The sequence below is a fragment of the Ictalurus furcatus genome, chromosome 21 (genome assembly GCF_023375685.1).
Source record: "Ictalurus furcatus strain D&B chromosome 21, Billie_1.0, whole genome shotgun sequence".
NCBI classification, from domain to species: domain Eukaryota; kingdom Metazoa; phylum Chordata; class Actinopteri; order Siluriformes; family Ictaluridae; genus Ictalurus; species Ictalurus furcatus.
Window position 1 is genome coordinate 2,033,924 of NC_071275.1, and position 26,556 is coordinate 2,060,479.

At 39.8% G+C, this 26,556-nt stretch overlaps 1 protein-coding gene across 1 annotated transcript in view; it reads right to left on the reverse strand.

Moving 5' to 3' along the window:
• Positions 1-235: 235 nt before the first annotated feature.
• The window catches only part of phf2 (PHD finger protein 2), a 55,996-nt gene continuing 29,675 nt past the window's right edge, over positions 236-26,556 (reverse strand). Inside the window, exons 8-22 of the mRNA XM_053652652.1 lie at positions 25,801-25,888; positions 25,400-25,506; positions 19,091-19,182; positions 18,868-18,957; positions 18,369-18,716; positions 18,152-18,268; positions 17,243-17,358; positions 16,727-16,905; positions 16,454-16,527; positions 11,473-11,639; positions 8,100-8,395; positions 5,866-5,961; positions 5,641-5,750; positions 4,314-4,605; positions 236-3,915 (exon numbers count right to left, since the gene is read on the reverse strand). Of these exons, the coding sequence (XP_053508627.1) occupies positions 3,827-3,915; positions 4,314-4,605; positions 5,641-5,750; positions 5,866-5,961; positions 8,100-8,395; positions 11,473-11,639; positions 16,454-16,527; positions 16,727-16,905; positions 17,243-17,358; positions 18,152-18,268; positions 18,369-18,716; positions 18,868-18,957; positions 19,091-19,182; positions 25,400-25,506; positions 25,801-25,888 (2,261 nt within the window). The 3' untranslated portion in view covers positions 236-3,826. The remainder of the gene's footprint in view (positions 3,916-4,313; positions 4,606-5,640; positions 5,751-5,865; positions 5,962-8,099; positions 8,396-11,472; positions 11,640-16,453; positions 16,528-16,726; positions 16,906-17,242; positions 17,359-18,151; positions 18,269-18,368; positions 18,717-18,867; positions 18,958-19,090; positions 19,183-25,399; positions 25,507-25,800; positions 25,889-26,556) is intronic.

Genomic DNA, 26,556 nt, shown 5'->3' on the forward strand with positions numbered 1-26,556 from the left:
CATTATTACCTGTATAAGTACACTACATGGGTTATTAAATAATGGAATTTATGTACAGTAGGGAGCCATTTAGCATGCAGTGTCTAATTTCAGCTACATGATTAATTAACCCCTCTTTTGTGAACGAAAACCCATCTTTCTGAGCTATCTATCGCCACCTGCTGGTAGATAAACGGTAGAATTTCTCACAAACGAAAAGAAGATTCAGAGAGAGAGAGAGAGAGAGAACCAAATAGAAACTTTTAATGGCCATTGCAAACCCCAAACACCGCTTTGGTATTAATGAAAATTAGCCTATTATAAGTATAACTATAATTTAGTGATATTATAAGAATAACCAGCATTTCCGTTACTTTTACAGAGCCTGACGTGAACTTGTGTTTGTTTAACATAGCCTGACATTTTTGAATTGGCCCACCGCAGACTCCGGCTAAAGCTAATGGACTTTTAACAGTGTTGACCTTGGCGTGAATGTAGTACTCACTGGCGCTCTTACTCTCACACACACTCTTACTTTCTCTCTCTCTCTCACACACACACACACACTTTTTTCTGCTTTGGCTCCCAGTGGCCCCTGCAGTTAAAACCGGAAGTGTCTGTTTTAGAGGAAGTCGTTCCTCTGGGCCGTGGAGACCTGAGCGTAAGAACATGTCGGTAATTTACTCAGCATGTTGTGGAATAACGTAAAATCATCAGGTTGTTAATAGAGAATAGAGCACTACATGTAATGGAATATTTCAATATGAACACATTACTTGCACTAAAAGACTCCTTTGTGTTACAGTAGACCTGTGCTATCCGGGCTGACCCCAAAGACGAGCTTTTTTAAGGGTTTTACATGTTTGTGTGTGTGTGTGTGTGTGTGTGTGTGTTTGTAAGTAAGAAATCACTGCAGGACGTGCCGTTAAAGGAAAACAATCAACAATAGAGTGATGTTAATGAATTATTTTCCACGTCAGTACATCCTGAAGTGTTATATCCCTCTTATACCACAGCAATTTGCCCGTGATTGTAATTTTGAATGAATTCATCGATCATACTTTTTAACCATTCATAGTTATCACTTGTGTTTAGTAGCTATAGGAAAAAGTCAATCCCTCACCAGCCTCCATGTGAATTACGTGTTAGTGTAGAATTGATAACAATAGAACGAGCGCGTTAATAAAAGACTGATTTGAATTACAGCCAGCGCCGTTGTCACTGGCATGCTGTTACAGAAAACAAATCGACACCTTCTGACCAATCAGATTCCAGCAACACCATGATATAGTAAACCTTGCTTATTAAAGTCACTTCCAAGAAGCTCTTATATCAACTAGTCCTTTTAAACGATGATTGATAATAAATAATAAATAACCTTTACGCAAAAGTCATTAAAAATGACCGTCTGTGCAAACATCTAGGGAAGACTGCAGTAAAATCGATGAAGTATCACATCACCACAATAAGAGGTATCATTCACTGCCCTGGTACAGTGGATGAGTTTAATTGGTTTGAACATATAAAAATAAACCACAACAAAGCAACACACATTTTTGTACAAATAAAACCTGAAATAGTTCCATTGACAAAGATCGATCCGAGTGCTTTTCACTCCAGAAAAGGTGGATACAAGATTTACATTGATAACTAAAACACTGCAATTGATCAGCAAACCTTGTTGAGAATGTACATATTCTGTTATCAAAATAAAGTTCATGGCATAAGATTTTTTTTAAAAGAGCTGCATGATGATGATGATGATGATGATGATGATGACGATGATAAAAAAAAATAATAATAGTAATAATAATAATAATAAACACTTAACATTTCAAATGAATGACCTGTGTCAGTTGACAAAATGAAAATAAAAGGCAAAAATGAGTTTTGTGGAACTCAACAAGGCATTTTAATGATAAGTTTCCTATGGGGCTTTCACACTGATAAAATATTTCAAACAAAATCTCATAAGAATTATACAAGTATAAAAGGCTACAAACATTAATAAATTACATCACCGACACAGACAACACTTCACAAGGTGCTAGTAAAAGAACTTTGACTCCCAGTAAGGGCAGTTGAACCCAAAACATGAGGCTGGTTGTAGAAACTTTAACCTTGACTTGACATTTCTCTCCCCCCCCCCCCCGCCCCCGTCTAAGTTGTGTAAGTGATTCAGTTCAATACGTGTAGTTTTGTTTATGTAAGGCCATATGAGCTGTTATGCTATGATGATGCTTTTGTTCTCCAGGCAACACCTTTCTCTAACAAAAATGTTCAAAATAAGATGGTTAAAATAAAAAAAAAGCTCAGCTATCGTGTATCTACGGGAAAAAAATAAAAAATAAAAATAGAAAGAAAGGACTATTTCTATATCTTTATATATATTTTTCTTGTTTACACTTTGCAAAAAACTAGTAAAAATGTATAATGAAGTATTAAGGAAAAAGGATACAAAACGTATTCATTTAAAAAGCTATATACAGGCTACATTCTACATACTGTACTGTGAAGCAATATAAATGCATATTTCAGTCTAGGGTTAATGGGTGCTGCCTGTGAGACCAACAAAAGAGAGAAAGTATCCCTAACGTAGTGATACACATCGATGTGGATGAGGCTTATCAGAGCTCACGGTCCCATGTAATTAGTGTTTTCGTTTAGATCGTTTTAGGATATGGATAAAAAAAAAAAAGAAAAAAGAAAAAAGAGAAGCTACATTTGCCAACGTAACAGTAACATGGAGCTCGATTCATATAAAAGACATAAAATTTACTCAGGGACAGACATCATGATGTAAAAAGAATTAGGGATTTAAAAAAAAAAATGCTTTGTGAGTATTGCCAACAGTTATCGGTATGACCTATTAGTGTGTCGGACATCAAATTGATCATTCTTTATAACGTGAGACAACCCTATTTTAAATAACGAACCTGATGTGGTTAATATATGATGTGCACGTACTGAGTTATCGGGACGTTTCATGAATTTGATGATTTTGGTTCCATGAAACCAAATTTGGCTGCTATCGTCTGTGAAAAAAAAAATCTTCTCATCAGTTCATGGTTCACAGTAGCTGTTATAAAAAGACATTTAAAACTACTCACAATATCACAGTTTTGTGCTTTGTTGATGGATTTTAAGTGCCTTTTGACATTCCTACATCTATCTATGACGTACAATTATATTAGGTCAATAAATATCATCAGTGATAGTGCTCAGCACACAAAAGTAACTCATTCTAAAAGATCCTTTCACCACAAGACACTAGGAAATGTGGTGTGGTGGACACACGTGGGGCAGTCATTTTGAAAATGAATGAAAAAGTGTTCGGTAATACTTATTCAACATCAAAAGACAATGATAAGCCACATCCAAAGAGTAGAAATGAATTCCTGGATTTGAACCCCTGTCCCAGCCCTCTATACCAATGCATGCATGCAACTGGATACATGCGAGGGATACTTTCTTTATCTTGGAATGACTGCTATTTATTATTTTATAATATCTTTGCAACCCCTGATAAACTGACAGCTGTAGTAAAACGAGACAAATTCTTCTTACAAAATATTAATAGCAGGTATTCTGTACATTTTTTAATATCTGAAAGTTATAAAGTATAAGTCGAAGCAAAAACCTATTCTGACCTAAGCTCTTCTTAGAAATCGAAAAAGTCGCGTGACTCGCACACTCCCCTTCCGTCTTTCAGTTCTTGTCCACAGTTTGAGGAAGGGGGAGGGGAAAGAGAGAGAGAGAGAGAGAGGGAGGGAGGGATCGGATCGGCTAGTCCATTGTGTCCATAAGAACGTCAGGAGAAAATGTCAAATCCCCTCCACTGTTCCTGTTACAGGAGGAGCTTCCCGTTCCGATGGATCTTTAAGATTTTTCCGAGTCTTTGTTTGGCCGTTGCCATGCCTTTCTTTAGCCGCTTGGCTGGGAGAGAAATAGAATAATGTTACAAGTACGTGTAAGTCTGGAATTGTTCTTAATTACCAATAAACCACTAATGCCTACAATGACCAAACTTGGACGTTAATAATCAATGTAACGCCAATCAAATAACGTGGATGCTGATCGTCAGTATTTACGTGTAGATACAATCAAGAATTAAATGAACTCATTTGGCAGAGGTTTTATCCAAAGTAACATATGCGTGAGGCAGAATACAGTCTAAGCAGACGGCTGAGCAATTAAGCTGAAGAGCCCGAGAGAGGCAGACGAACAGCCCTCTACTGTGCCTTCTGCTCACTAGCACAGAATCTTAAAGTGCGAGATACGACTGCTCAAAAGCAAGGACGGCAGAAAAATAGCACTCGGATATTTAGATTTACCTTTGGCATCTGTCGAGTTGCCACGTTCCACTTTTGCTGGCTGTGCTGAGGCACTGTTCGGAGATGAAGTGGAGGGACGTCTCTGATTGAGGAAGACTCCTGGAGCCATGGGCTGCGAGCCGCTGGCTGCCTTGACTGTTCCGCTGCCGTACTCCTGGTCGGCTGCGTTGCCCTCAGAGTCCGGGGTTGCCTCTGGAGAACTGCAGTCCTGAGAGTGTTTCTGAGGCTCCTCTACAGCCACGGGCTTCTTTTTGACACTCTTCTTTTTCTTCTTGATCTTCTGCTGCTCTTCCTGCAACATGCGCAAAGTGAAACACGGGTCAAAAAGCAGCACCGGAGAGAGGAGAATGGGCTCCCCCTACTGAGTCCTGGTGCCTTCCAAAGTTTTTTGTTTTCCTTCTTAGAGTTTTGTAAAAAATAAATAAATAAATAAAATAATAAAAAACTGAGTTTTGACATTTTGTATTGTAAAAAGGTATACAAGTCAAATTTCTATTCTATTGTACTGTGTATTGAGATAAGGTCTTAGCTGACTCAGTTCAAATAATCAGTGATCTGCAATCAGAAAACCAAAATCCATGATCATTCAGTTAAGGTTGAACAATATTATAAAAACCAGAGCAGAGCCCTTAGGGCATTCTAGGTCATTGGAAAAGGCCTAAAAAAAATTCTGGGAACTAAAAAGTGCATGCTGGTATTATCATTTGTATTTTTACTCCCTGCAAGGACTGCAACAGCAGTCTAATTTTTTTACTTACGTATCGGATAGAAACGGATGGCTTAAAAATCTTAAAATGCCACCAGGACAATAATCAAGATCAGGATTTTCTTTTCCATGGTTTGTAAGCTGAAACACTCAAGCTAGCTCACAAATTATTAAGTACTTCAGGAGCTTTATAGAGGGCGCTACACATCTGACTAAGCATCACCTATTAGACGTTTGTGTTTACAGTGCATTCCGTAAGGAAAAAGCTCACTCTTCCAGAAGAGTGAGCTACAGTGAGCAAGAATGCACACTACACGATCGCTACACCAGGTGTGAGAATCAAACACCAGTGCAAGGAAGTAGCTAGCCACTTTACTATGTATCTATTAAAGTAAATTTATTAACAGTTGTCCAGTGGCAGTTAGATTTGGTCATAAATTTGCTCTCAGTGAAGAAACATGTGATCATCAGGAACGGCCATGTTTTAATTTTTAGTTAGTAGTGGCTATTCGTCCACGGTTTTCCTCACTGCTCTATTTTATATTATTTTCTTGTGCCTCTCGACAGTACACTACAGATTATGTTATGTGAAGGCAAAAATGGCAGGTGGAAGTTGTTCACCTGATGAGAGAGTTTGGCAGCAGCGGCGGCCAAGCCAGTCTCTATGGACGCGACCCTGGCCCCTTCACGTGTTGGTCTTTCCTGTCGTGGTACAGAAGGCCCAACACGTGCTGTAAAACACAACAGGAACAAATTTAACATTTAACACCTCTCACACCAGAGGCATCCTTTACTTCCAGCAAACCCTGAGGGGAAGATTCAGGACAGACGTGATATAATCCATACCTGTTGGACTGTACGGAGTGTCATCTGAGCTTTTCCTTTTCTTTGACCGTGATTTGAAGATGGGGCTGTCCTCTTCAGACTCCAGAGAAGGGTAAACTGAAGCGAACACAGTTGAGCAGATGACAGTACTCATCAAAACAATATTGAAGCATACCAAAAAAAATCAGAAAAAAAAAAAAGTATACATTTCAAATGTGCATTTAATAAACTCTAGTACTGAAGATTTTCCAAAGGGATAGAGGCTTAGCATAGAACAGATGCAAGGCAGCTGTTTAATACGCTGCCCGATGTACCTAGTCTCTTTGAACTCCTGCAAGAAAAAACATGCAATTTCCAATAATTATCAAGGCTGAAAAAAATCTGTTTACAGTAGAGAAAAATGCCAGTGTGCTTGACAAAATGCTCCCTAGTGTGATCTAGATTGCAAATATGTGTGCTAGTAATGACTAATTAGGGTATCAGATCAAAAAGCATTTAAAACAACAGTTTAAAACGATGGCTAATGGATTATTAACGGGGCTACTAATGGTCTTGCTGTTTTTGGAAAGGGTTCACAAGAAGCGCCCAGCTGAAAAAGTAGTTCACTGGAACTGAACTCAAAGACAAGATTTGGAGATCCTTCCATGCGGAATAAACAAAACGCCTGTCACTTGGCTCTAATGAGAACCTCCGAGTCTAAATCAAAAAAAGCAACTGCAATTTTAAATGACTCTGTTTCTTTTGGTTCTGCAGGAATGTTCATTTCAAGCACTGGAGAGACAGAACTACAACATACCCTCAAATAGGCACCGTATGTACCTACTTTCAGTTAAAATATACACTGAGATATTTACTAAGAAAATATCGTTAATGTTTAGGTCGCATGAAAATCTAGCCACACCCTCGTGTGGTATTTAAGAAGCAAAAGTCTAAAAAAAGTATTAGAATTTGTTCCATTTGGAAGGCAGAAAAAGGAGAACCTTCTTCATATTATTTTGGCCAGTTTAAAAATCATAGGGAATTTTCAGGTTAAAATTTCACCCAATGAAAAGAGTTTCAGGTAAACCATACTTTCATTCATTCACTCATTTTGATTAACAGCTCGGTTAGGGTCGCTGTGGATTCGGGGCCTATCCCGGGAACACTGGGTGGTGACACACTCTGAATGAATACCATCCATCAATTCATCTTCTATACCGCTTTATCCTTTTCAGGGTCACGGGGAACCTGGAGCCTATCCCAGGGATAGGCATCAGGCATAAGGCAGGGTACACCCTGGACAGGGTGCCAATCCATCGCAGTGCACACACTCCCATTCATACACTACAGACATACCAATCAGCCTACCATGCATGTCTTTGGACTGGGGGAGGAAACCGGAGTACCTGGAGGAAACCCCTGCAGCACGGGGAGAACATGCAAACTCCGCACACATAGGGCCACGGTGGGAATCGAACCCCTGACCCTGGAGGTGTGAGGCGAACGTGCTAACCGCTAAGCCACCGTGTGCCCCCTTAATTAATACTTTTTTTTAATTCAGAAAAAGTACCATGCACACACACACACACACACACACACACACACACACACACACACATTCATTCACACCTTGGGACAATTTAGCATAGCCAGTCTACCTACTGGCATGTTTTTTGGAGGTAGGAGGAATCCCACATGGAGAACATGCAGAGAAACTTTATACAGAGAGTATCCTCAGCTCAGGATCAAACCAGAGAACGTGGAACTGTGAGACTCACATTACCCGCTGCACCATAAATCACTTACCCTCCCCTCAAGACATGATCTAGTTTAAAGGTGAATCACCTTAAATGCTGCAATGCACACAAAGTCCCACTCTGAGCACATATAAACTTGTCTCTGGGAATCACGATCACTAATATAAAAGCTCTTGTGGTGCCAATTTGAACCAAACAAGGCAATGGACACAACAAAAAGCTCCAAAGCCTATGTTGCAGTATGGGGCAGCTGTGGCTCTATGTTGCAGTATGGGGTAGAGCGGGTTGTCCAAAAATCGTAGGGTTGGCGGTTCGATTCCCGGCCCACGTGACTCCACATACCGAAGTGTCCTTGGGTAAGACACTGAACCCCAAGTTTCTCCCGATGGCGAGTTAGCGCCTTGCATGGCAGCTCTGCTGCAATGTGTGTGTGAATGGGTGAATGAGAACCAGTGTAAAGTGTTTTGGAACCGCTAAGGTTAAAAAAGCTCTATAAGTGCAGACCATGTCAAATCTTACCATAGTCTGAGTCCTTAAAGCAGGCGTCCAAGTGGTCCTGGTCATCGTCGTCATCGAACATGTCACCACTGTCCACGCTGCTGCTTTTACGTGGTTTTTTGGGAGGCCGTTTGGCTGAGGGACGCTTGCTGTTGCTGGCTGCTGCAGGCTTTTTGCCGGCCGTCCCACTGTGAGAGTTGCTCTTGGCCTGGCTGTTGTTCCAGGCTGGCTGCAGGCAGGTGTCCGAGGACTGCAGGTTCGCCATAGACAACATGCCCTGGATGGCCTCCTGTGTACTGGGGGATGCAGGTGGCTGACTGTAAGTCCATCGACACACATAACAAAACACAACTGCATTACTCTCAAGTTGCCAGTGCAAACACAAAAAATTCTAGGGTTTAGAGTGCAGGAAAAGGAGCCAGAGGAACATAAAAAGCACCAGAAGCTATGCAGATGGCTGTTAGTCCAGTGAGGAACCATACAGTGCACACATTACTTCCAACTTGTCAGTGAGAATTAAAAAGCTTTTCAAGTTTTAAAGAGGGAGTAAAATCAAGCCGAGGTTACAGAGAAAGCATCGAATACGATGAGGATTGATGGTGTGGCTTGGGACGATGACAACAGTTCAGCTAAACTCGCTGAGAAAGGCTTTTCCACTATAGGCAGTGTGTGTGGTGCTGCTGCTGGGATTTCTGAGCTCGGGTTGATTTTGTCATGAATCTGTAACTGTTTGGGGGAAAAAAAAAGAAAGCTTTTTCGACATGGAAAAGAGTGGAGGCTGTGAAAAGAACTCGGACTAATGGGATAGGTCAAAAAGTTGACAGACAAGTCCAGGAATAGCCAGCTAGAAATGCATAAACACTCAAAGTCGAGGGTGTGTCTGCATGAGCACAACACATGCCGCAGTTTGGATTCAAGACACTGTATAATCTAAGGGCTAGGCAAATTCCAACTTTTCAAATGTCAACTATTTACTACAATCTCATTACATTTGCAGTGAACTGCGTGGAGACTCTGAGATATCCCAGCTCATTTGTTCTTACCCTAAAGTTTTATAATTATAAGGTCAAATAAGACTACTAAAGTCACTATACTTACTATAGTTGTATAGTTGTTGTTTTTTTAATTGACTGGTAAGACACCCAGTTGAACTTACACTTATATAACAGACTATTTGGTTTCACTGATTAGTAACATAAAGAAACACACTTGGCATAATATTTTGATGTCTTTAATTTAGGCACCACTAAGCCAGTTGTTGTTCATTTGAGTTATTGAAGCCAGGTGTTTTCATCCTTGTGCACGATATAAGAACAGTGCTTCCATCTGCCTCCTGCCTGTGGAAACCAGCCGAAAAATACAAATTTCTCCTGTCCAGATTACCACCTATTAAGTCATTAAGCAGTGAGCTGGAACAATGAGGGGGGAAAAAAAAGTGCTTGTTTAATGTGGTTGAAATTGAGTGCAGTCATTTCCTCCACACAATCTGCCGTCTTACAATTCGAGAAAAAATAATTTGAGAAATTAACATATTTCAGCAATGTTTTCTTTCCCTTTTTGCTTAGCTTTCTGCCAATTTGCCGATTTCAGCTCAGTTGAAATAGACCATCAAAAACGGTTCAAAACAACAAGCGGTAAAATGAAGAAGAATGGCCCCAAGCATCCACTGCATTCTGACAAATTAATAGTGGAGGAATATCAAACAAATAGTGGTTATTTATGTAAACTGCTGACAAAGTGGTAACTATTCATATAAATACTACAGTGTAAACTATTACTTCAGATAGCAGTAGACTAGACATACAGTAGTGGAGGATAAGTGCCTGGATGGGAATTCATTTCAGTACATGCATTCATGGGGGAAAAGAAAGCTTTTGTTCAGCCTGAAAACATACCTACTGTATCTACACAAATGCGTACATCTCAAACCACGCGTAGTGGTTTTCACACGTCACTGCATTCAGAAATAGGTCATGGCAAAATATATAACGCAATACGAGCTGCATGATGCGAATGTGGGTGGGTTGTCCTATGAAGATATGCTGGTTGCCTGATTCATAATGTTCATAACATAATTGATCCTTTGCCAAGCAATATGCTGTATGGTGAGTGATAATTATATGCTGAATTTGAATTCGATGTGATATGCGCATTTTTAAAATGATACTCAAGTCTAAACCGATTGCCCGATTCCGTTCGGCTTAATTCCTTCTTTTCACCTCAGAAAGCTTTATATTATAAAAGAAAGCGTATTTCTTATAATCCAAATGTGGGGGTGTGTTCAAGCGTTGCTTGCGGAAAGGAATGAGGGTTCGGAGAGAATGAGCAGGTAATGAGTGATTGTCCACACCTGTGTGTTAATGGCAGCCTACTCATGTGCCTGTCTTTCCTCAGTCGGATGTCAATGACCCGGGAGAGAAGGAGTGATGTGGAGCTGAGTTAAAAGCGGCAGACTGAGCACAAACGTCTCTGCTGCACTGCCCGCATTGAAAAGCACTTTTTTGCGTGCCGTTCACTGCCTGCATCCTGTCTCCTTATTCCCAATCTGGGTATAAGTTTTAACAATGTTGTTTTGTCATTACAGTGTAGAGATCGCAATGTTCCCTCAACATGTTCGGCTTTTTAGCGTCCGCTTTCAATTAAACAGTCTGCTTCTCGTGCAAGAAAACCCTTGCTTTTGCTTATGAACAAAACAAAAAAAAAACCTCGATTCGAGCTGACTTTGTCCCGTATATATACCAAACTACAACCACAAGCCTCTGAAAGTCCAAACTCTTCTTGTGCCCCTTTGATAAATAAAGTAATGTATATCTATATCATTAACTAATTCACTGATGCTCTATTTCTGTTTTGAGCTTCTGCAGTCACTTTCTACTGCTGCGGATGGTCTTAAACATCTGCACTTCCCAAAAACAGTTTATACCCAAGTCTCACACTTGCTTCAGCTTGCTATCCAGCTTCTCGCCTGGATACTCTAGACTTGTACCAACAAACTGCCGCTTCTGCGCTCATTACAGGACTCTTATTCACAATATGCTCATCCTTTCAACACACTCAGTACCGTTTGACTGCGGGTGTAGAAGTGTAATGCGTTGTAACTCCACTATACGGTGTTCCCTTTTGGGTCTGGTTCCTTTTACAAGGTTTCCTTCTCATCTCATCTCGGGGAGCGTTTCCTTGCCACTGTCCGCTCTTCGCTCAAGAAGGATCAAAATCTACACACCGATTTCTTTAAAGCCGATTATGTCTATTGTTAAAAGTGCTATACACATAAAGCTGAACTGAACTGCATTACCCATCGGATATCAAACATGACCAATAATCACAGTGTTAATAAGCACAAACCGGATTTATAATTATTTTTGCAGATTAGAAGAGTTTAAGGATGGTGTACCTGTTGTTGTAGTCAATGCCGCCCACTTGCTTGCTGGCCTGCAGGAGGTCTAGGATCCCGGCTGCACTGCCCCCTTTCTTTTTGCAAGCCTTGGAGTTACGGCCTTTGACCTCTGGCTTGGCCTCTGTGTCTATGTGAAGTGACTCCTCGTCTGAAGAGTCTGCACTCTGAATGAAAAGACGCAATATACTGTAAACACACATACGGTCTTGAACGCTAAGGTATTGGAGTTTATTGGGCTTTCAGATATACTTCTATGTGTGTTTGATATTTATATTATGACCCAAATCCAGAGGGTAAAAACAGTTTGCAAATCTCTTTGTTTTGCCATACGATTTATGGCCAAACAAGTCTGAAATATGATCAGATCAAATTATGATCAATTTATTGCACTAAACACCAGCCCTAGACCAAAATAACCATTACGTTTGTAGTAGCGCTTCATGTTGCCACTTTTGACTAGCGCCATAGAATTTAATGAGGAGAGAATGAACACCGTGCCGCGTCTTTAAACCGTCCGTTTTTGCTGTGGACTTTTGTTTTTAAATAAGCCATGTTGTCAAGTTTCCTAATCAGAGGGGTAAATGAAATGAAAAATCTGTGCAAAGTATGGATCACTTTAAAAAAGCCCTTTTTTTTTTTTTCATATGTCTATCAGCTCTGCTACAGTATTCTTTCAAGTACTTCGGTCTACTGGAATACTTTGCTGGGTCAGCATCCAGACCACCGTCCACCAGTTGATTACAGGATATCTATGGGTTCACTTCTGAGCCCTGACAAGATGTTTAGTAGCCCTGTCAAGCTTTTCAAAAACATACAAGCAATTAATGTGAACTTCTGATAAAGAAACAAGGTTACAGTGCGTCAGTTTTTAACCGACATTACGCTCATTGTTGCAGACAACTTGATATATTTCTTTTGTATTCCTTGAAACCAAACGAACTTGCTCCTGAATTGAATCTTCTAAAATGCGTTCATCCTAAAAAGAGATCAGTGATTGAAATCTAATCCTTTAATGCCTATGGATTTAGTGGTTTCGTTGATCGTTTTTTCGTGTATTACATTGCGGACTTCTGCATGCAAAAATACCTTAGCGTATGACTTTGTGTTATCTGTAGGAAATCAGTGGAAGTTCTTTAAAAAGGGAAGCGGTTCTGGAAATTCCCAGGAATATGTAGACGTTTTCAGCCACTGTTTGATTAGTTGGATGATTAGTGAGCACCAGAGGAATTTGCATTGTTCTATTAGAAAAACGAATTATACAGCTCAGTGCATCTTTTCCCTCATCAGAGGTAACACAAGCCAAGGCTTCGTCAATGACTTGTTTATCCACAGTTATAAAGAATATTCACACATCTCCTTACTTTTCTGCAGGAAGCTGACATTAGTAGAACCTCCACTAATTTCCTATAGATGACACAAAACATGCTTGTTAGGAGTGAAGAGAATGGTATGTCCAGTAATAACTATGGTACTGTTGCATGCAATGGTCAAATATGTGGAAATTGATTAAATCCAAACGCTATAGGATACTTTTTTTTTTTTTTAATCAATTTGTACCTCAGGGAAAACCTGAGAATATTTGCATGAGATTTTTTTTGAGGACCTTTGTATCATCAGCATTAAGAGAGTCTCCTTTCTAAAGGTTGGACACATACCACTGGCATTACCTTTAGCACTGGTAGGTGTTGCTACTGAGAAAAATATGTAAGGAGTGAGAGGGAGGGAGAGTGTGTGTGAGTGTGTGTGTGTGTGTTTTGACTACAGTCATGAGCAAATCAGCAATCCCAGCACCACCAAGCTCATCAGACCCCTGAACAAAGTCTCAAATAAAATGATAAAATTTACAAGCAAAAGATTAATTATTAAAATGTATAAAGTACATTGCAAATTCAAGTAGTGAGAATTGTTCCAAAAAGATAACGTCTGATTCATACTTGCATTTTCCTTTAGTTTTTTTTCTATTTGTGATTTTTCTGACGCAGTTTTTTTGCTTTTTTTGTTTTTTTACAGGGGCTGGGGCTTAGAAGAAGACGCTCAGCTTAAATCTCTATTGGTCAACTGATTTTAGAATGGGAGGTGCTCTGAAAATTAGCCACACCCACCCCATTAAAGGTGGCGCATCCTCTGACGTGGCAGAACGGGCAAAGCTGAGTGCTCAGCAGCAGGGAAACTGTATTGCTGACAAAAATCATATGTGTAGATACTGAATTGCTTGGAAATGCATTCACAAATATTTCTTTATTTCTTTACCAAGTGACTTCCTTCCATCCAGTTGAGTAGCAGTTTAAAAAGATACCAAGGTGACGAAGCTGAAGCTGGCTTCTTACTCACCAGCTTCTTATTCTGATTTTTTTGTTCCCACTTTCTGCCTAATTCCTACACAATTATCTCTTCATTATGAAAATGATGACAATTCTGCATGAAACTAAATATAATATACTGTCAAAATACTCAATATGAAGAAATTTACTGTCCATCCATCCATCTTCTATACCGCTTATCCTTTTCAGGGTCACGGGGGACCTGGAGCCTATCCCAGGGAGCATGGGGCACAAGGCGGGGTACACCCTGGACAGGGTGCCAATACATCGCAGGGCAACGATAGAAATTTACTGTCGAATTTTTTAAATAGTGGCCCTGTGAACTTGGTATTTGAGAGCATTTCATCTGAAAATAAGTGTAACATATTATTATAATAATGATATAATGGTGTAGGAATTAGGCCGAAAGTGCAATTTGCCTGCATCTGATTTTCTGAAATGCAATGTTCACGGGCCCATTATTAAAAAAATCCTACAGTTATTTCTTCATACTGATATTTCTACACTACATTTTACTACTACACTTATTTTCAGATGAAACGGTCATATTTTGGGGATTTTTTTTATAATGAAGAGATAATCGTGGCATGAATTATTTTCTTTTAACGACACGCCCCGTGAAGGTTTGTTCCTTATGTATGGTTCGAGGCTGGAGGTGACCCCACAAAGCGACGCGCCCTTTCAAACACACCTCCTGACTTTTTGAAAAACTGTGTCAAGACATGCAAGTTGACTGTAAGCCAGTGCAAGGAATATTAATTTGGTTTTAAGTCACGCAGAGTATGCATATGGTGGTACTAACATAATAAAACATCCTTACATGTTATAGTAGTCCTAAATTTTAAATATGGAATTGAAAAAATATAAGGTGGTGAAGGCTTGGGGTCGCAGAAATTTCATAATGTCCACTTGGGTTCGTTTGCCCAAAAAGTGTGGGAACCCCTGAGCTAGTTTAAATTGGTTTTAATATAATTCAACTCTCTTGTACCAGATGTCTTGTAACAGATTTATTTCCAGATTCGTCGTTAATCTTTAGTTATGTTTTACATGATAAATGTCCTGGAATTTAGTTTGATAAACGCTTTCAAATTACAGTTTGAAAATTTATGCTGGGGTGAACAGTTGTTTATTCACAGATAAAGCTTATCCAAGGAGGGTGAAGAGACAGTGACTACGTTTACATGGACAGCAATAATCTAATCATTGACCTTACTCTGAGTAAGATAATATTGTGATTAAGGTGTTTACATGAGTCGCTTTTAGAATACTCCTCTCATGTACCCGTTTTACATGTTATAGAACATGATTAGATTAACGGCACACGTCATTACGTCACCGCGCCACGCCGTCCGACGTCCCTCCAGAATTTCACGCATCGACATACAGTTCGTCTTCGTTACAATACCGTATACAGTTTTGGGTGTTTTTATTTTATTTTTTTTACGAAAGCTTCAAGTGCGGTTGATTTTGTCATGCTGTACGTGCAAATAGACGACTGCTTGAAGCCGTGGGCTGCGTCCCAAACCGCGTCCTTACCGTCTATATAGTAGCCGAGTTGCATGTATTTTTCCCCACTACAGGCCTATAGTAGGCAAGTACGCGGTTCGGGACGCAGCCGTGCTCTCTTGTTCGCCGTAAAACGGTTGAGCGCTGCTGTGTGTGATCGTGTCCTGTCGCACAATGCGGTGAAAACTCTCACACGACGTTAATAGTGTGATTAAGGTGTGTACAGGTCTGTAACGCACGTCCATAATGCGACTAAAACAGGAATACTCCACACGTCTTAATTCCATTAGTGTTTACTTCGAGTATGACTTTAATCAGATTAAGGTCATTAAAAATTGCTGTTTACATGCTAGTTTCTTAATCACAGTATCGTCTTAATCGGGTTAATAGTGGATTCTTGTTGTCCATGTAAACACACTGAATGTTTCTTAACTACAGTGATGTAATGTACAGACAGGCCAACGTCTGTGTAATTAAGCCTTATTATTAATTCATCTCTTAATAAGTTTAATAAATACTGGTCTTTGTTGTATTTTATATAGAAAAGTATTCTCTCCGAGTGTTCCGAGTGTGAAGGGACCACCAATTCAATAGGTTTCTCAAAGAATTCAAGCTTTAATCTGAACTGGGACAGACATACTGTGTAAAACATTCAATTACATAAGTACGATTTTCAGAAAAGTTCTCTCGGTGACCCCCTAAAGCCTTGCACTGTCTGTCTTTGTGTATGTTGTTGATTGTGTATGCTGTCAGTTCACACCACAGATATTTCCTTCATCAGTCATGTGGTGACACTTTCCTCTGCCCTGTGGCTTTCTCTCTTTGAATTCCTCTGTGTGTTGGTTTAAGTTGGAACATTAAGGGGAATTACTGCAATGCCTGAACACCCACCCAGCGCTGGGATCTGGGTGCCAACACATATGATCTCTATTGCGGAGAGCATATTTTAAACACACCCAGAAGGAATCTATTAGTTACTTCATGAAATAATGGATGGTGATTAAGTCCCAATTTTGAAGAATTTGAAATTAATCAGCATCTTCAAGTTCGTGGCATTGTCTGTTTAGAGAAAAAGGTTGCGGATGTTGATCCTTTAATTGTCCTTGGCTTCAAGTCCTCTAAGAAGAACTATAAAGGATCCTCACGCTTACCTTAATATCCGACGATTGCAATTTTGGCTTTTTTGATGTCTGGATGGGCTCTGATGTCCGGATGTTCGACAGAACTGAAAAAAGGGCAAACGGTAACCTTTAAAAAAATATATATACCCCTGAAAACTAGTGTAAGAGATATAACTGTGTCCCAAAGGCTTTATAATTCATTTCCTGAAAAATGATCATCTCAAGTACTAACAGTAAATTGTTCCATATGGAGTAAAATGCTGCTTTTTATTCTGTATAACTTCCTACACTGGCACTACTCACAGGAAAAGTCCCTTTTAACCGGAGCCTTTTTCCTCCTGATGGGGAACTCGTCAATTTTGAGTTCGCCCTCATCTGAGACGTACTCATACTCGTCTCGTACTGGCTTGGCTTTGTCTTCTTTCACGTTCTGTAAGGAGCCAAACAAACTCGAGTTGGTCTGCGGCTTCAGTGTCTTTGCCCTGAAGGAAACATCACGTTGTTAGAACCATCAACAGAGCATCCAGAATGGATCAGACCGTCAGAATGAATCATAAAACTAACGAGTGAGAGATATAATTGCAATTTCATGAGAACTATCAGGTCAACACTTGCCGAACAGCTTCAAATGTAAAATATGCGTACGCATCCTAGATTCTACAATTCTCAATTCGTCCGATGTAGAATGTATTAAATCCATAGTAGCCCAATTTGTGTAAATGCAGCACCTACATCTGAATCACGGGGACAAATTGAGAACATTGAGAGAATATTAACGGTACATTAAGGCCATAAAACTGTACACGGTGATATACATACCCCAGCAATTTCTTGTGAGACATTGTAAAGGAAAATCTATTGTCTCTATGTCCTAGAGGTGTTTTTTCAAATTTGTGCTCTTCCTCCATTTTTAGTAATGAATCTGGTTTGCTATTCTGCAAGAGAGAAACAGATCACACCAGTCAGGCTTCATTCTGAGAAAGGTTAGAGACATCGAGAGCTAGATCGATAAAATCAGAGAGCCAGGTACTGAAAACTCTTTACTGTGAGATATGTAACACAGTCGAGATCTAAATCAGTCTGGGTAGTCCAACAGTTGTTTCAGTGTTGAAAGTGATCAAGAATGAAAGACAGAACACATGAGGTCTGATGACCATGGTGAGCATATAGCCAAGACTCTCTCCATCTGTAAGTGCTTGGGGAGCTGCAAAGGAGCGTTTGGAAGGAAAGACTTGGAGCGACTACAAACATCCCAGGGCCGTTTGGCATTGACTTTTCCATGAAACCAAAGCTTTCTAATGTCTTCCGTTCACCAGAATTAAGCTTTTCCTTCAAAAGCCCTCCCATGTCATCTAACAATAATCACACAACATGCTTACGTTTTGCAGCAGAAATGGGACGCATATGTAAATACTTAGTGAGGATGTCAGGGATATGACATAGTGTAAATGCATTAGGTAAAAACTCTGAGCTGGGGTGAAGGGCTGCTGCCTTTGATGAGTTCCAAACAGAAAGGATGACTGAGCCACGGAATTATTTCTGTTGATTGCTTTAATCTGAGATGTGTAAATCACTTTTGGACCAATCCCCCGCTTCCTTTCACCACTTGGCAGGGGTTTAATACCATTTGCATTAATGTTCAAAGCTGGCTCTGGGCTGATTTTACGTTAAAGGCATGCTTTGTAGGAAACACCAGGTTCGGCTCTTTTTAATTGTAGGTTTCCTTACCTTGTATTTCCATTTTGCTTCTGTTTTGTTCTTGTTGGGTTCTCGCATCTCAAACTTCTCCACATTGTTCTGTTTATTTGTCTCTTTTTCCATGAAGCTCATCACACTCTTTGGAGCCTGGAAAATTAAGATTAGGAAATGACTAAAAGAAGTTCTCACACTTTAAATGATATCAAAATGTAGCTCGGGTCTGGCTGATTCTGTGGGTCACGTTTACTTTTTTAGGCTGATCCATCTTGCTGAGGATGTCCTTTGCATGGGACTCAAGAGCTGCCAGGCTGGACGGCTTTTTCTCTGGCAGGCCACCTTCTTTCACTTTTTTCACTTTCTTCTTGCCACCCTCCTTCACTTTGGGAACTTTGGGTGGCTTTGGGGCCTTGGGCATCTTGGGTGGTTTAGGTGGTTTTGGAGGTTTGGTGGCTTTTTTCCTGGTTGGTTTGTCCCGAGGTGGAGTGGACATAAGAGATGGAGACACTGGCTCTTCTGGTTCTGAAGGGGCTGATGGGGGTTCCTCTGCTGGAGGCTTGGAGTTGCTCAACTCACTCTTTATGGCTTTAGTTGCATTCTGAATGACAAGAGACACCATTCCTAGACTGTTTAGTTTACTGTAGCCATAAGCTTACTGATTCCAATAAAAGCTGCTAAGATAAACATGTAAGCAAAATATGTATACAACATTCACCGTAGTTCTTAGAGGTACTTTAAATATATCTCACCTCAGCAATCCGAATCTCTTTGGCAAGGTCTTTAATAAGCTGTGTGGGTTTCATGTTTTCAGGAAGCTCATCTTCATGTTCGAGAAGGGCCTTTAGCGAGGGGAAAAAATCATTAATGAACCAATCCAGACACATTTCCAGTTTAGACAAATCAGATCAACAATTTATAATAATAGAAATAATTTGAAAATAAATAAAAATAAATAAACCACACAATACCTACCTGTTTTTTAGTCCATGATCTAAAGGCCCCATTGATAATTTTGGCACCGTGCACAAGGTAAGCTGCTGGTTGTTTATTTGCCTTATGTAAACCTGCAAGATAAATAAAAGGGGGGTAAAAACTTACTAGAACTAATTTAACAGGATAAGTAGGTATGCTGTTAAATTTTTTTATAATAGAACCCCAATCCAGAAAAAGATGGGACAGTATGGAAAATGACAAAAAAAAAAAAAAAAAAAAAGAGTCATTTGGAAATTCAATTCACCCTGTACTATATTGAAAACATTATTTGATGCTTTACTTTTTGAAAATATACACTCATTTCAAATCTGATGACTGCGACACACTCCAAAAAGTTGGGACGACTGTTTACCACTGTGTAACATCAGCTTTTCTTTTAATAACACTTATTAAGCGTTTGGACGCTGAGTGAGGACACCAGTTGGTTAAGTTTAGCAAGTGGAATTTTCCCCTATTCATCCATTATGTATTTCTTCAGCTTGTAATCCAGGCAGAATGTGGGTTTGGCGCTGTGCTGCTCTGGATGGAGGCATATGTTGCTCAAACATATCTTTCTGCATTAATGCTGCCCTCACAGATGTGCAGGTTACCCATACCATGTACACTGACATGCCCACATACCATGACAGACGCTGGCTTTTGGACCTGACGCTGATAGCAGCTTGGATGGTCCTTTTCCTCTTTGGCCCGGAGAACACGACGGCTGTTTTGTCCAAAAACTATTTGAAACGTTGATTCATAGGACCACAAAACACGATTCCACTGTGCTACTGTCCATCTCAGATGAGACCGAGCCCATAGAAGTCAGGGGCACTTCTGGACAGTGTTAATGTATGGCTTCTGCTTTGCATAGTAAAGCCTTAACTAGCATCTGTGGATGCAGCGGCGAATGGTGTCGAGTAACAAAGGTTTACCAAAGTATTCCCGAGCCCATGTCAGGATCTCCATTACACACTCATGACAATTTTTAAGATAGTGACGTCTGAGGGATCGCCTGAAGGACTAGGCCTTTTTTGGAGTCTCCTTATATACTATGATTAGACGATTGCCTCACCTGTTTCACGTCACCTTCTTATTTCAACTTCTCACATCGCTTTTAATCCTAAATTGCCCTGGTCCCAATTTTTTCAAAATAAACATTTATCTTTAAAAAAAAATAACTATGCAGTTGATTAGGTAAAACATCAAATACCTTGTCTTTATATGTATTTTGTTTAAATACAAGTCAAAGTACATTTACAAATCATTCCTCGTTTTTATTAGCGTTTTCCATACTGTCCCAACTTTTTCGGAATTGGGGTTGTATAATAGAGTGGTATTTTTCATGATACACCACATGCATCACAATATTTACATAAAACACCATCAAAGCAGGACACGGTTTTTAAAAAAAATATATATATATATAGTCAGAAAATCATTTTTATTTAAGGGAACGGCTTGACCAAACAGCAACAAATGGGAGCTGGTAGCCACAGAATAACAGAATTCCAGGCAAATAATCCTAAATGATGTCTGTTCGAACTTGCAGTTTGGACGATTACCAATTTATCTGAAATGTTCTTTCATCATTAACCGCATAAATTCATCACCGAGAGGAAAATAAAGCAATTTGTAGAAAATGTGGTAATGGGTAGGTTTTTTTTACATTTTGTTATAATAGCTAGCAAGTTACTGAGCTGAGCAAACCCGATCCAATGGTGCTCGATTTGAAATGACTATAAGAAAGAAAAAGGAGAAAAATGACAAAGACTCTAGCGATATATCTAATAAACTTTTGTAAATTGAAGGCCAAAAATATCATTTTATATCCCACTATTAAAACGATGGCAAATTCTGTATGTTTGATATCTCTGTGTTCTCACTGTGTATCTTCTGTATTGCTTTAAGAACTACACTTGACATACTCATTAGAAAATAGCAAATGGGGATGACCCCTTTGACACTGCTAAGTAATTCCGAACTACTCCCTAGAAACTTGAACTGGTCCCTCAGTCGAAAGCAGGACACTCCACAAAAAGGCATGGTGATATTAGATCAGAAATAAAAATAGAGTCCACTGGCAACTGCAGCCATTACTGTCCAATAACAATGACCATTCATACATCAAACTGATTGCTCCAATATGCCGAGGACTGAGAACAGTTGCGTGCCTTTTTCTGAACACACGCTTCGACACTGATTACATTGGACTGGCTACATGGCCATTACAGGAAACATGCTGCTCACTGCATTAAAATTAACAACAAGAACATAAAGTGAAGGCTGAAAAGAGTGGACGGAGGGGTCTGGCAACGAGCCAGGAGGCCTGTTGGGGAAATGAGTCACACACACACACCTGAATCACACATGGATCTCAAAAAGATGACCCTGAAAACTGACTCCCCTTGCCGAGTATCTGAACATTAGATAGGCCAGGGAGCGTGTGTTGTCGTCAAACCATCCAGCTGTGCGCGTACTACTGAGATCTGGCAAAATTAAGAAACGTGAGCGCAGCGGAGAAAATGGTGGAAAGATAAATAGAGAGCAGAAGGCCAGCTGAGAAAAGTTTAAACACCGGGTTGTAATGGAGCAAGTGATTCTGTCTTTTGAAGCTAATCATCTGTGAACTCCATGATGCACTGATCTAACAACTGCAATAATATTCTTTGCTGTATGAGTTCTCCTCATCTGCTCAGCAGGCCTCAGCTGGAAACAGGAAGATCTCTTATGACCCAACTTCTTTTGTAACTTTGCTTGCCCTCGATTTGTTCTTGGAGATATAAATAAAGGAATTTAGAGGTGTAACAGGATTTTAAAAAAATAATAATAATAACCATACAACCGATAATAAATTACTTGGAAGCTACTAGTATATTTATAACCAGACTTACTCTGAGTTTTTAGGGCTTCAGTAGTACAGTAGAAATAAACTGTTCCTCGTGTTCACCTATTTTTAAAGCAATATGATTTAAATCTTCGGAATTTCACCGTCTGATATAAGATGAGATAAGATAAGATAATACTTTATTAATCCCCAGATGGAGAAATATAAGTCCAAACCACATTAACTAACTCTAAACAGTATGCCTGTAAAGTAATCACCACAATGATATATATTGAGAAGCTATTTAGTACGACAGTATGGGGTTTGTGATGTGGCACAAGTATTCATTACTCTGAGGTTATAATTAAATGCTGCCATTTCCTCAGTATTACAGAAGCATTATGAAAAGAAAAAAAAAACTTTAATGTGCTCATTAATGTGACTGTCACAGTTTCTGAGTACCAGATGAAAAAACAAAACCAAGTCAAGTTGTTCCACTGTAATCTCACAGCGTGTTGCTGTGCTGGCTAAAGTCTATCTTCATCAGAGATCTCGGTGCATCTGTGAAGCCAAAACACCACTAACTCTAGCAAGCTAAAATATCACCTCTGCTTGCTGACAACATATGTTAATAACTAAATGATCTGTGTTCTCCATGTATTTTATTACCTAAACAGTGCATTTTCTTCTCCAGCCTGTCAAAGACATTACACACAAGCCAAGCTAGTATTAGCACGCTAGCGAGCAGACGCCCCAGATGACTCACTCTTGCACAATGATTTAAACAGAGTTTAAATGACAAAAATAAAGAGAAACACAACAACATCTCCCGTTATGTTCGCAAGCTGGCTATCATGAGTTCTCTAGCTGAACAACTTCGCAACTGTGTAACAAGGAAACATCTTCGGACTATCATTCGCAAGCTCGCAATTAAAAACAAATCAATGCCATTCTTGTTCAGCAAGTAAACAGCTAAAACACCATCAGCCCTGGATCTTTTTTTAGTATAATATTAGTCTCTTTCAGTTTTCCACTACTGTTTGTTCACACTCTCACACTCTCTCTTTCCTGATTTGCTGTGACTTCTGTCTGTCACTGTGTAGTCAGCCTTCTTTTGTGCCTAAGGTTGGAGTGTGATGATGTTTGACATATGACATATAACACATGATAGCATAACTACAAATTTCCCTCCAATTTAGTGCTGACTGTGAATTACTAATACAGGATTGTCTGGGAGACGCACAGCAACTGAACGTCATCCATCCGTCCTTTTTCTGTAATGCGTATCCGACACAGGGATGCGGGAAGCTGGAAGTTTATCCCAGGGAGCTTTGCCCCATGAGGCCCCGTGAGGCGGGGGACACTGTTGGCAGGGTGCCAACCCATCACACAAAGACAATTTGAAGATGCCTACAATGGACTGGGACTGGGAGAAGAAACCGGAGTACCCGGAGCACGGGGAGAGCATGCAAACGCCACAAACACAGGGTGGTGGTGGGAATCGAACCCCCCAACCCTGGAGGTGTGAGGCAAATGTGCTAACCACTAAGCCACCGTGCCCCTGCTGAACATTATTTTCTACAGTGTTTTTTCTGCCCCTTGGCTCAATTATTTTAACAATTTTTTTGTGTAACAAATTTGTTAACTAAAAAAATGCTCCACACAATGTAGTTTTAAAAAATGTGGTTGTTTTTTTGTTTTGTTTTTTTTTTTAAACAAATTTTAACAATGGCAAACTGAATAAGCACAATACAGTTTTTATTTATTTATTTATTTATTTTAAGCAAATAAACATTATCCCACACCTATCACTCATGTAAAAAACTAACTGCCCCCTTAAACTTAAAATCTGGTTGTGCCACATTTAGCAGTAATAACTGCAACCAAATGCTGCCGATAACTGGAGATTTCTCCAGTTATCGCCTTTCGTAGCGCTGTGGTGGAATTTTGGTCCATTCTTCTTTGGAGAACTGCTTTAGTTCAGCCACACTGGAGGGTTTTCGAGCATGAACTGCCCGATTAAGGTTCTGCCACAGCATCTCAATTGGTTCAATTCAAGACTTTGACTAAGCCACTCCAAAACTTTAATTTAGCTTTTTTTTAGCCAGTCAGAGGTGGACTTATCACTATACTTTGGATCGTTGTCTTGCTGCGTAATCCAGTTGCGCTTGAGTTTCAACTTACGGACTGAAGACCGGACATTCTCCTTTAGGATTTTCTGGTAGAGAGCAGAATTCATGTTTCCCTCAATTATTGCCAGGCCCAGGCCCTGAAGCAGTAAAGCATCCCCACACCATCACACTACCTCCACCATGCTTGACCGTATGCATGACAATCTTTTTGTGGAAATCTATGTTTGATTTACGTCAGATGTAATAGGACCCCTGTCTTCCAAACAGTTCCACATTCAACTCATCAATCTGCAAAACATTCTCGCAAAAGGTTTGCTGCACGTCTGGGTTAGCAGCATATTCTTCTGGGTTAGCAGTGGTTTTCACTTCGCCTCTCTTCCATGGAAGCCGTTTTTGCCCAGTGTCTTTCTGATAGTGGAGTCATGAACAGTGACCTTTATTGATGCAAGAGAGGCCTGTAGGTCCTTTGATGTTGTCCTTGGCTCTTTTGTGACTTCCTGGATGAGTCGTCACTGTGCTCTTGGAGGAACGTTGGAAGGTCGGCCACTTCTGGGAAGGTTCACTACTGTGCAGAGTTTTTCCATTTGGAGATAACGGCTCTCGCTGTGGTTCTTTGGAGTCCCAGAGCCTTTGAAATATCTTTGTAACCCATTCCAGACAGATTTATTTCAATCACCTTCTTCCTCATCATTTCTGGAATTTCTTTCAACTTTGGCATAGTGTGTTACTGGGTAAGATCTTTTAACCAACTTCATGCTGTTGAAAAAGTTCTATTTAAGTGTATACTTGATTGAACAGGGTTTGCAGTAATCAGGCCCGGTTGTGTCTAGTCCAGCTGAACCCTATTATGCATGCAGTTTCATAGATTTGGGGAATTAGTAACTACGGGGGCAAATACATTTTCACACAGGCTCAGTTGGTATTGGAGAACTTTTTTTGCTTCAATACATAACATTATCATTTAGAAACTGTATTTTGTGTTTACTCAGGTTGCCTTTGTTTTATCTTAGATTTTGTTTTCATTTCCGAAACAATTTACTATGAGATATACACAAAAACAGAAGAAATCAGGGCAAATACCTTTTCACGGCACTATATGTCATTAACTAAACCTGTTTTGCATTATGTCAAGAGTATAAATATTTCAGATTACTTCACTGTAGCTATACTGTCCAGCCTTCACAGCACAAAATGATACTCGATAATACACAAACGCTAGGTTCACTGCTCGCTGGTACTAAGTGTATTAGATCATTCGATTGAAATGAGTTTCACATAGGCTTGTATTTGTTCAAATGAGCCCATAAATGATCTCATCCCCGACACATCGATATACAAAGTAGCACTCACTTTTAAACCTCTCCAGGTAGTGCCTCCCCACGTACCAGCACGCTGTCTCGAAGTTGGGAAATGGAGTGAGACTCGCGACCTTGAGTCTTTTTTCCACCTCATATGCCCTGAGTGGAGAGAAGCAACTTGACATTTACAACGTGGATTAATGAAAAGTGCACTCGAATAGGCACACTTCAGCCTGCTAGATGTTCCCTGAGTCTGACTCTAACATTTCAGCACCATCAGGGTTTTACACTCTATTACTTTAGTGATCAGCATCTCATTTTTCAGTACAGATCTACAAGTAACAAATCTGGAGAAATGTTTTCCATCGTGATATACCACACACGTTATGAAAAATAATGATCACCGTCACATTGCCTTTAAAATATTGTACTGAAAGGAGAAATGTCACGGACCTCATCTGCATCTCCACACTTAGATTGTGGACGAAGTGTCCAGCGAAGGCGAGACAGTCCACGGGCGTCAATACTGCATTAATCCATCCTGCAGGGACAGATAACACGAGTTCAGCAGGGTTACACCACTTTCATTTCACTACGACACAACTATCCAACAAATTGATCAAGGCCTGACATTCACTGTGTGAAGATTTAGCTAGCAAAAGTTTAGACATCTTTAGGCAGATGTACTTGTTTTTGTTCTGTTTTTAACCACGGTGCTTCTTAAACTGGCTACTTGCTCGACAGGATTTTTGGAGGAACATAATCTAGGCAAGGTAGAAAATAAATCAAATATTCTATGTTGGTTTTTTTTTTGCTAAAATATGTTTATGGTTAAGGTATCAAAGTGTATTATACGTAGTACAACCCAACTTTGTCCAAATCGTTTTGGCAGAATTCAGCCACAGTGAAATCTACAGGGTTTTGCCAGACCACCACACATTTACTAGCAGTGAAACAAGTGGACTCAGGTTGTGGTTAAATCTTGAAGACCTTTCATCACTCATTTAAAGGCTTTAATCTACTCAACCATCAAGATCATACTAATTGACTTGCTTCTATTACATATTCAAAATGACCTGGATGGGTGAAAAAGGTTTTAGACATATTTTCTTTTTATATACACTATACGACCAAAAGTTTTTGGACACCTGAGCATCACACCCGTATGTGGTTCTTCCCCAAACTGTTGCTACAATGTTGGAAGCACTG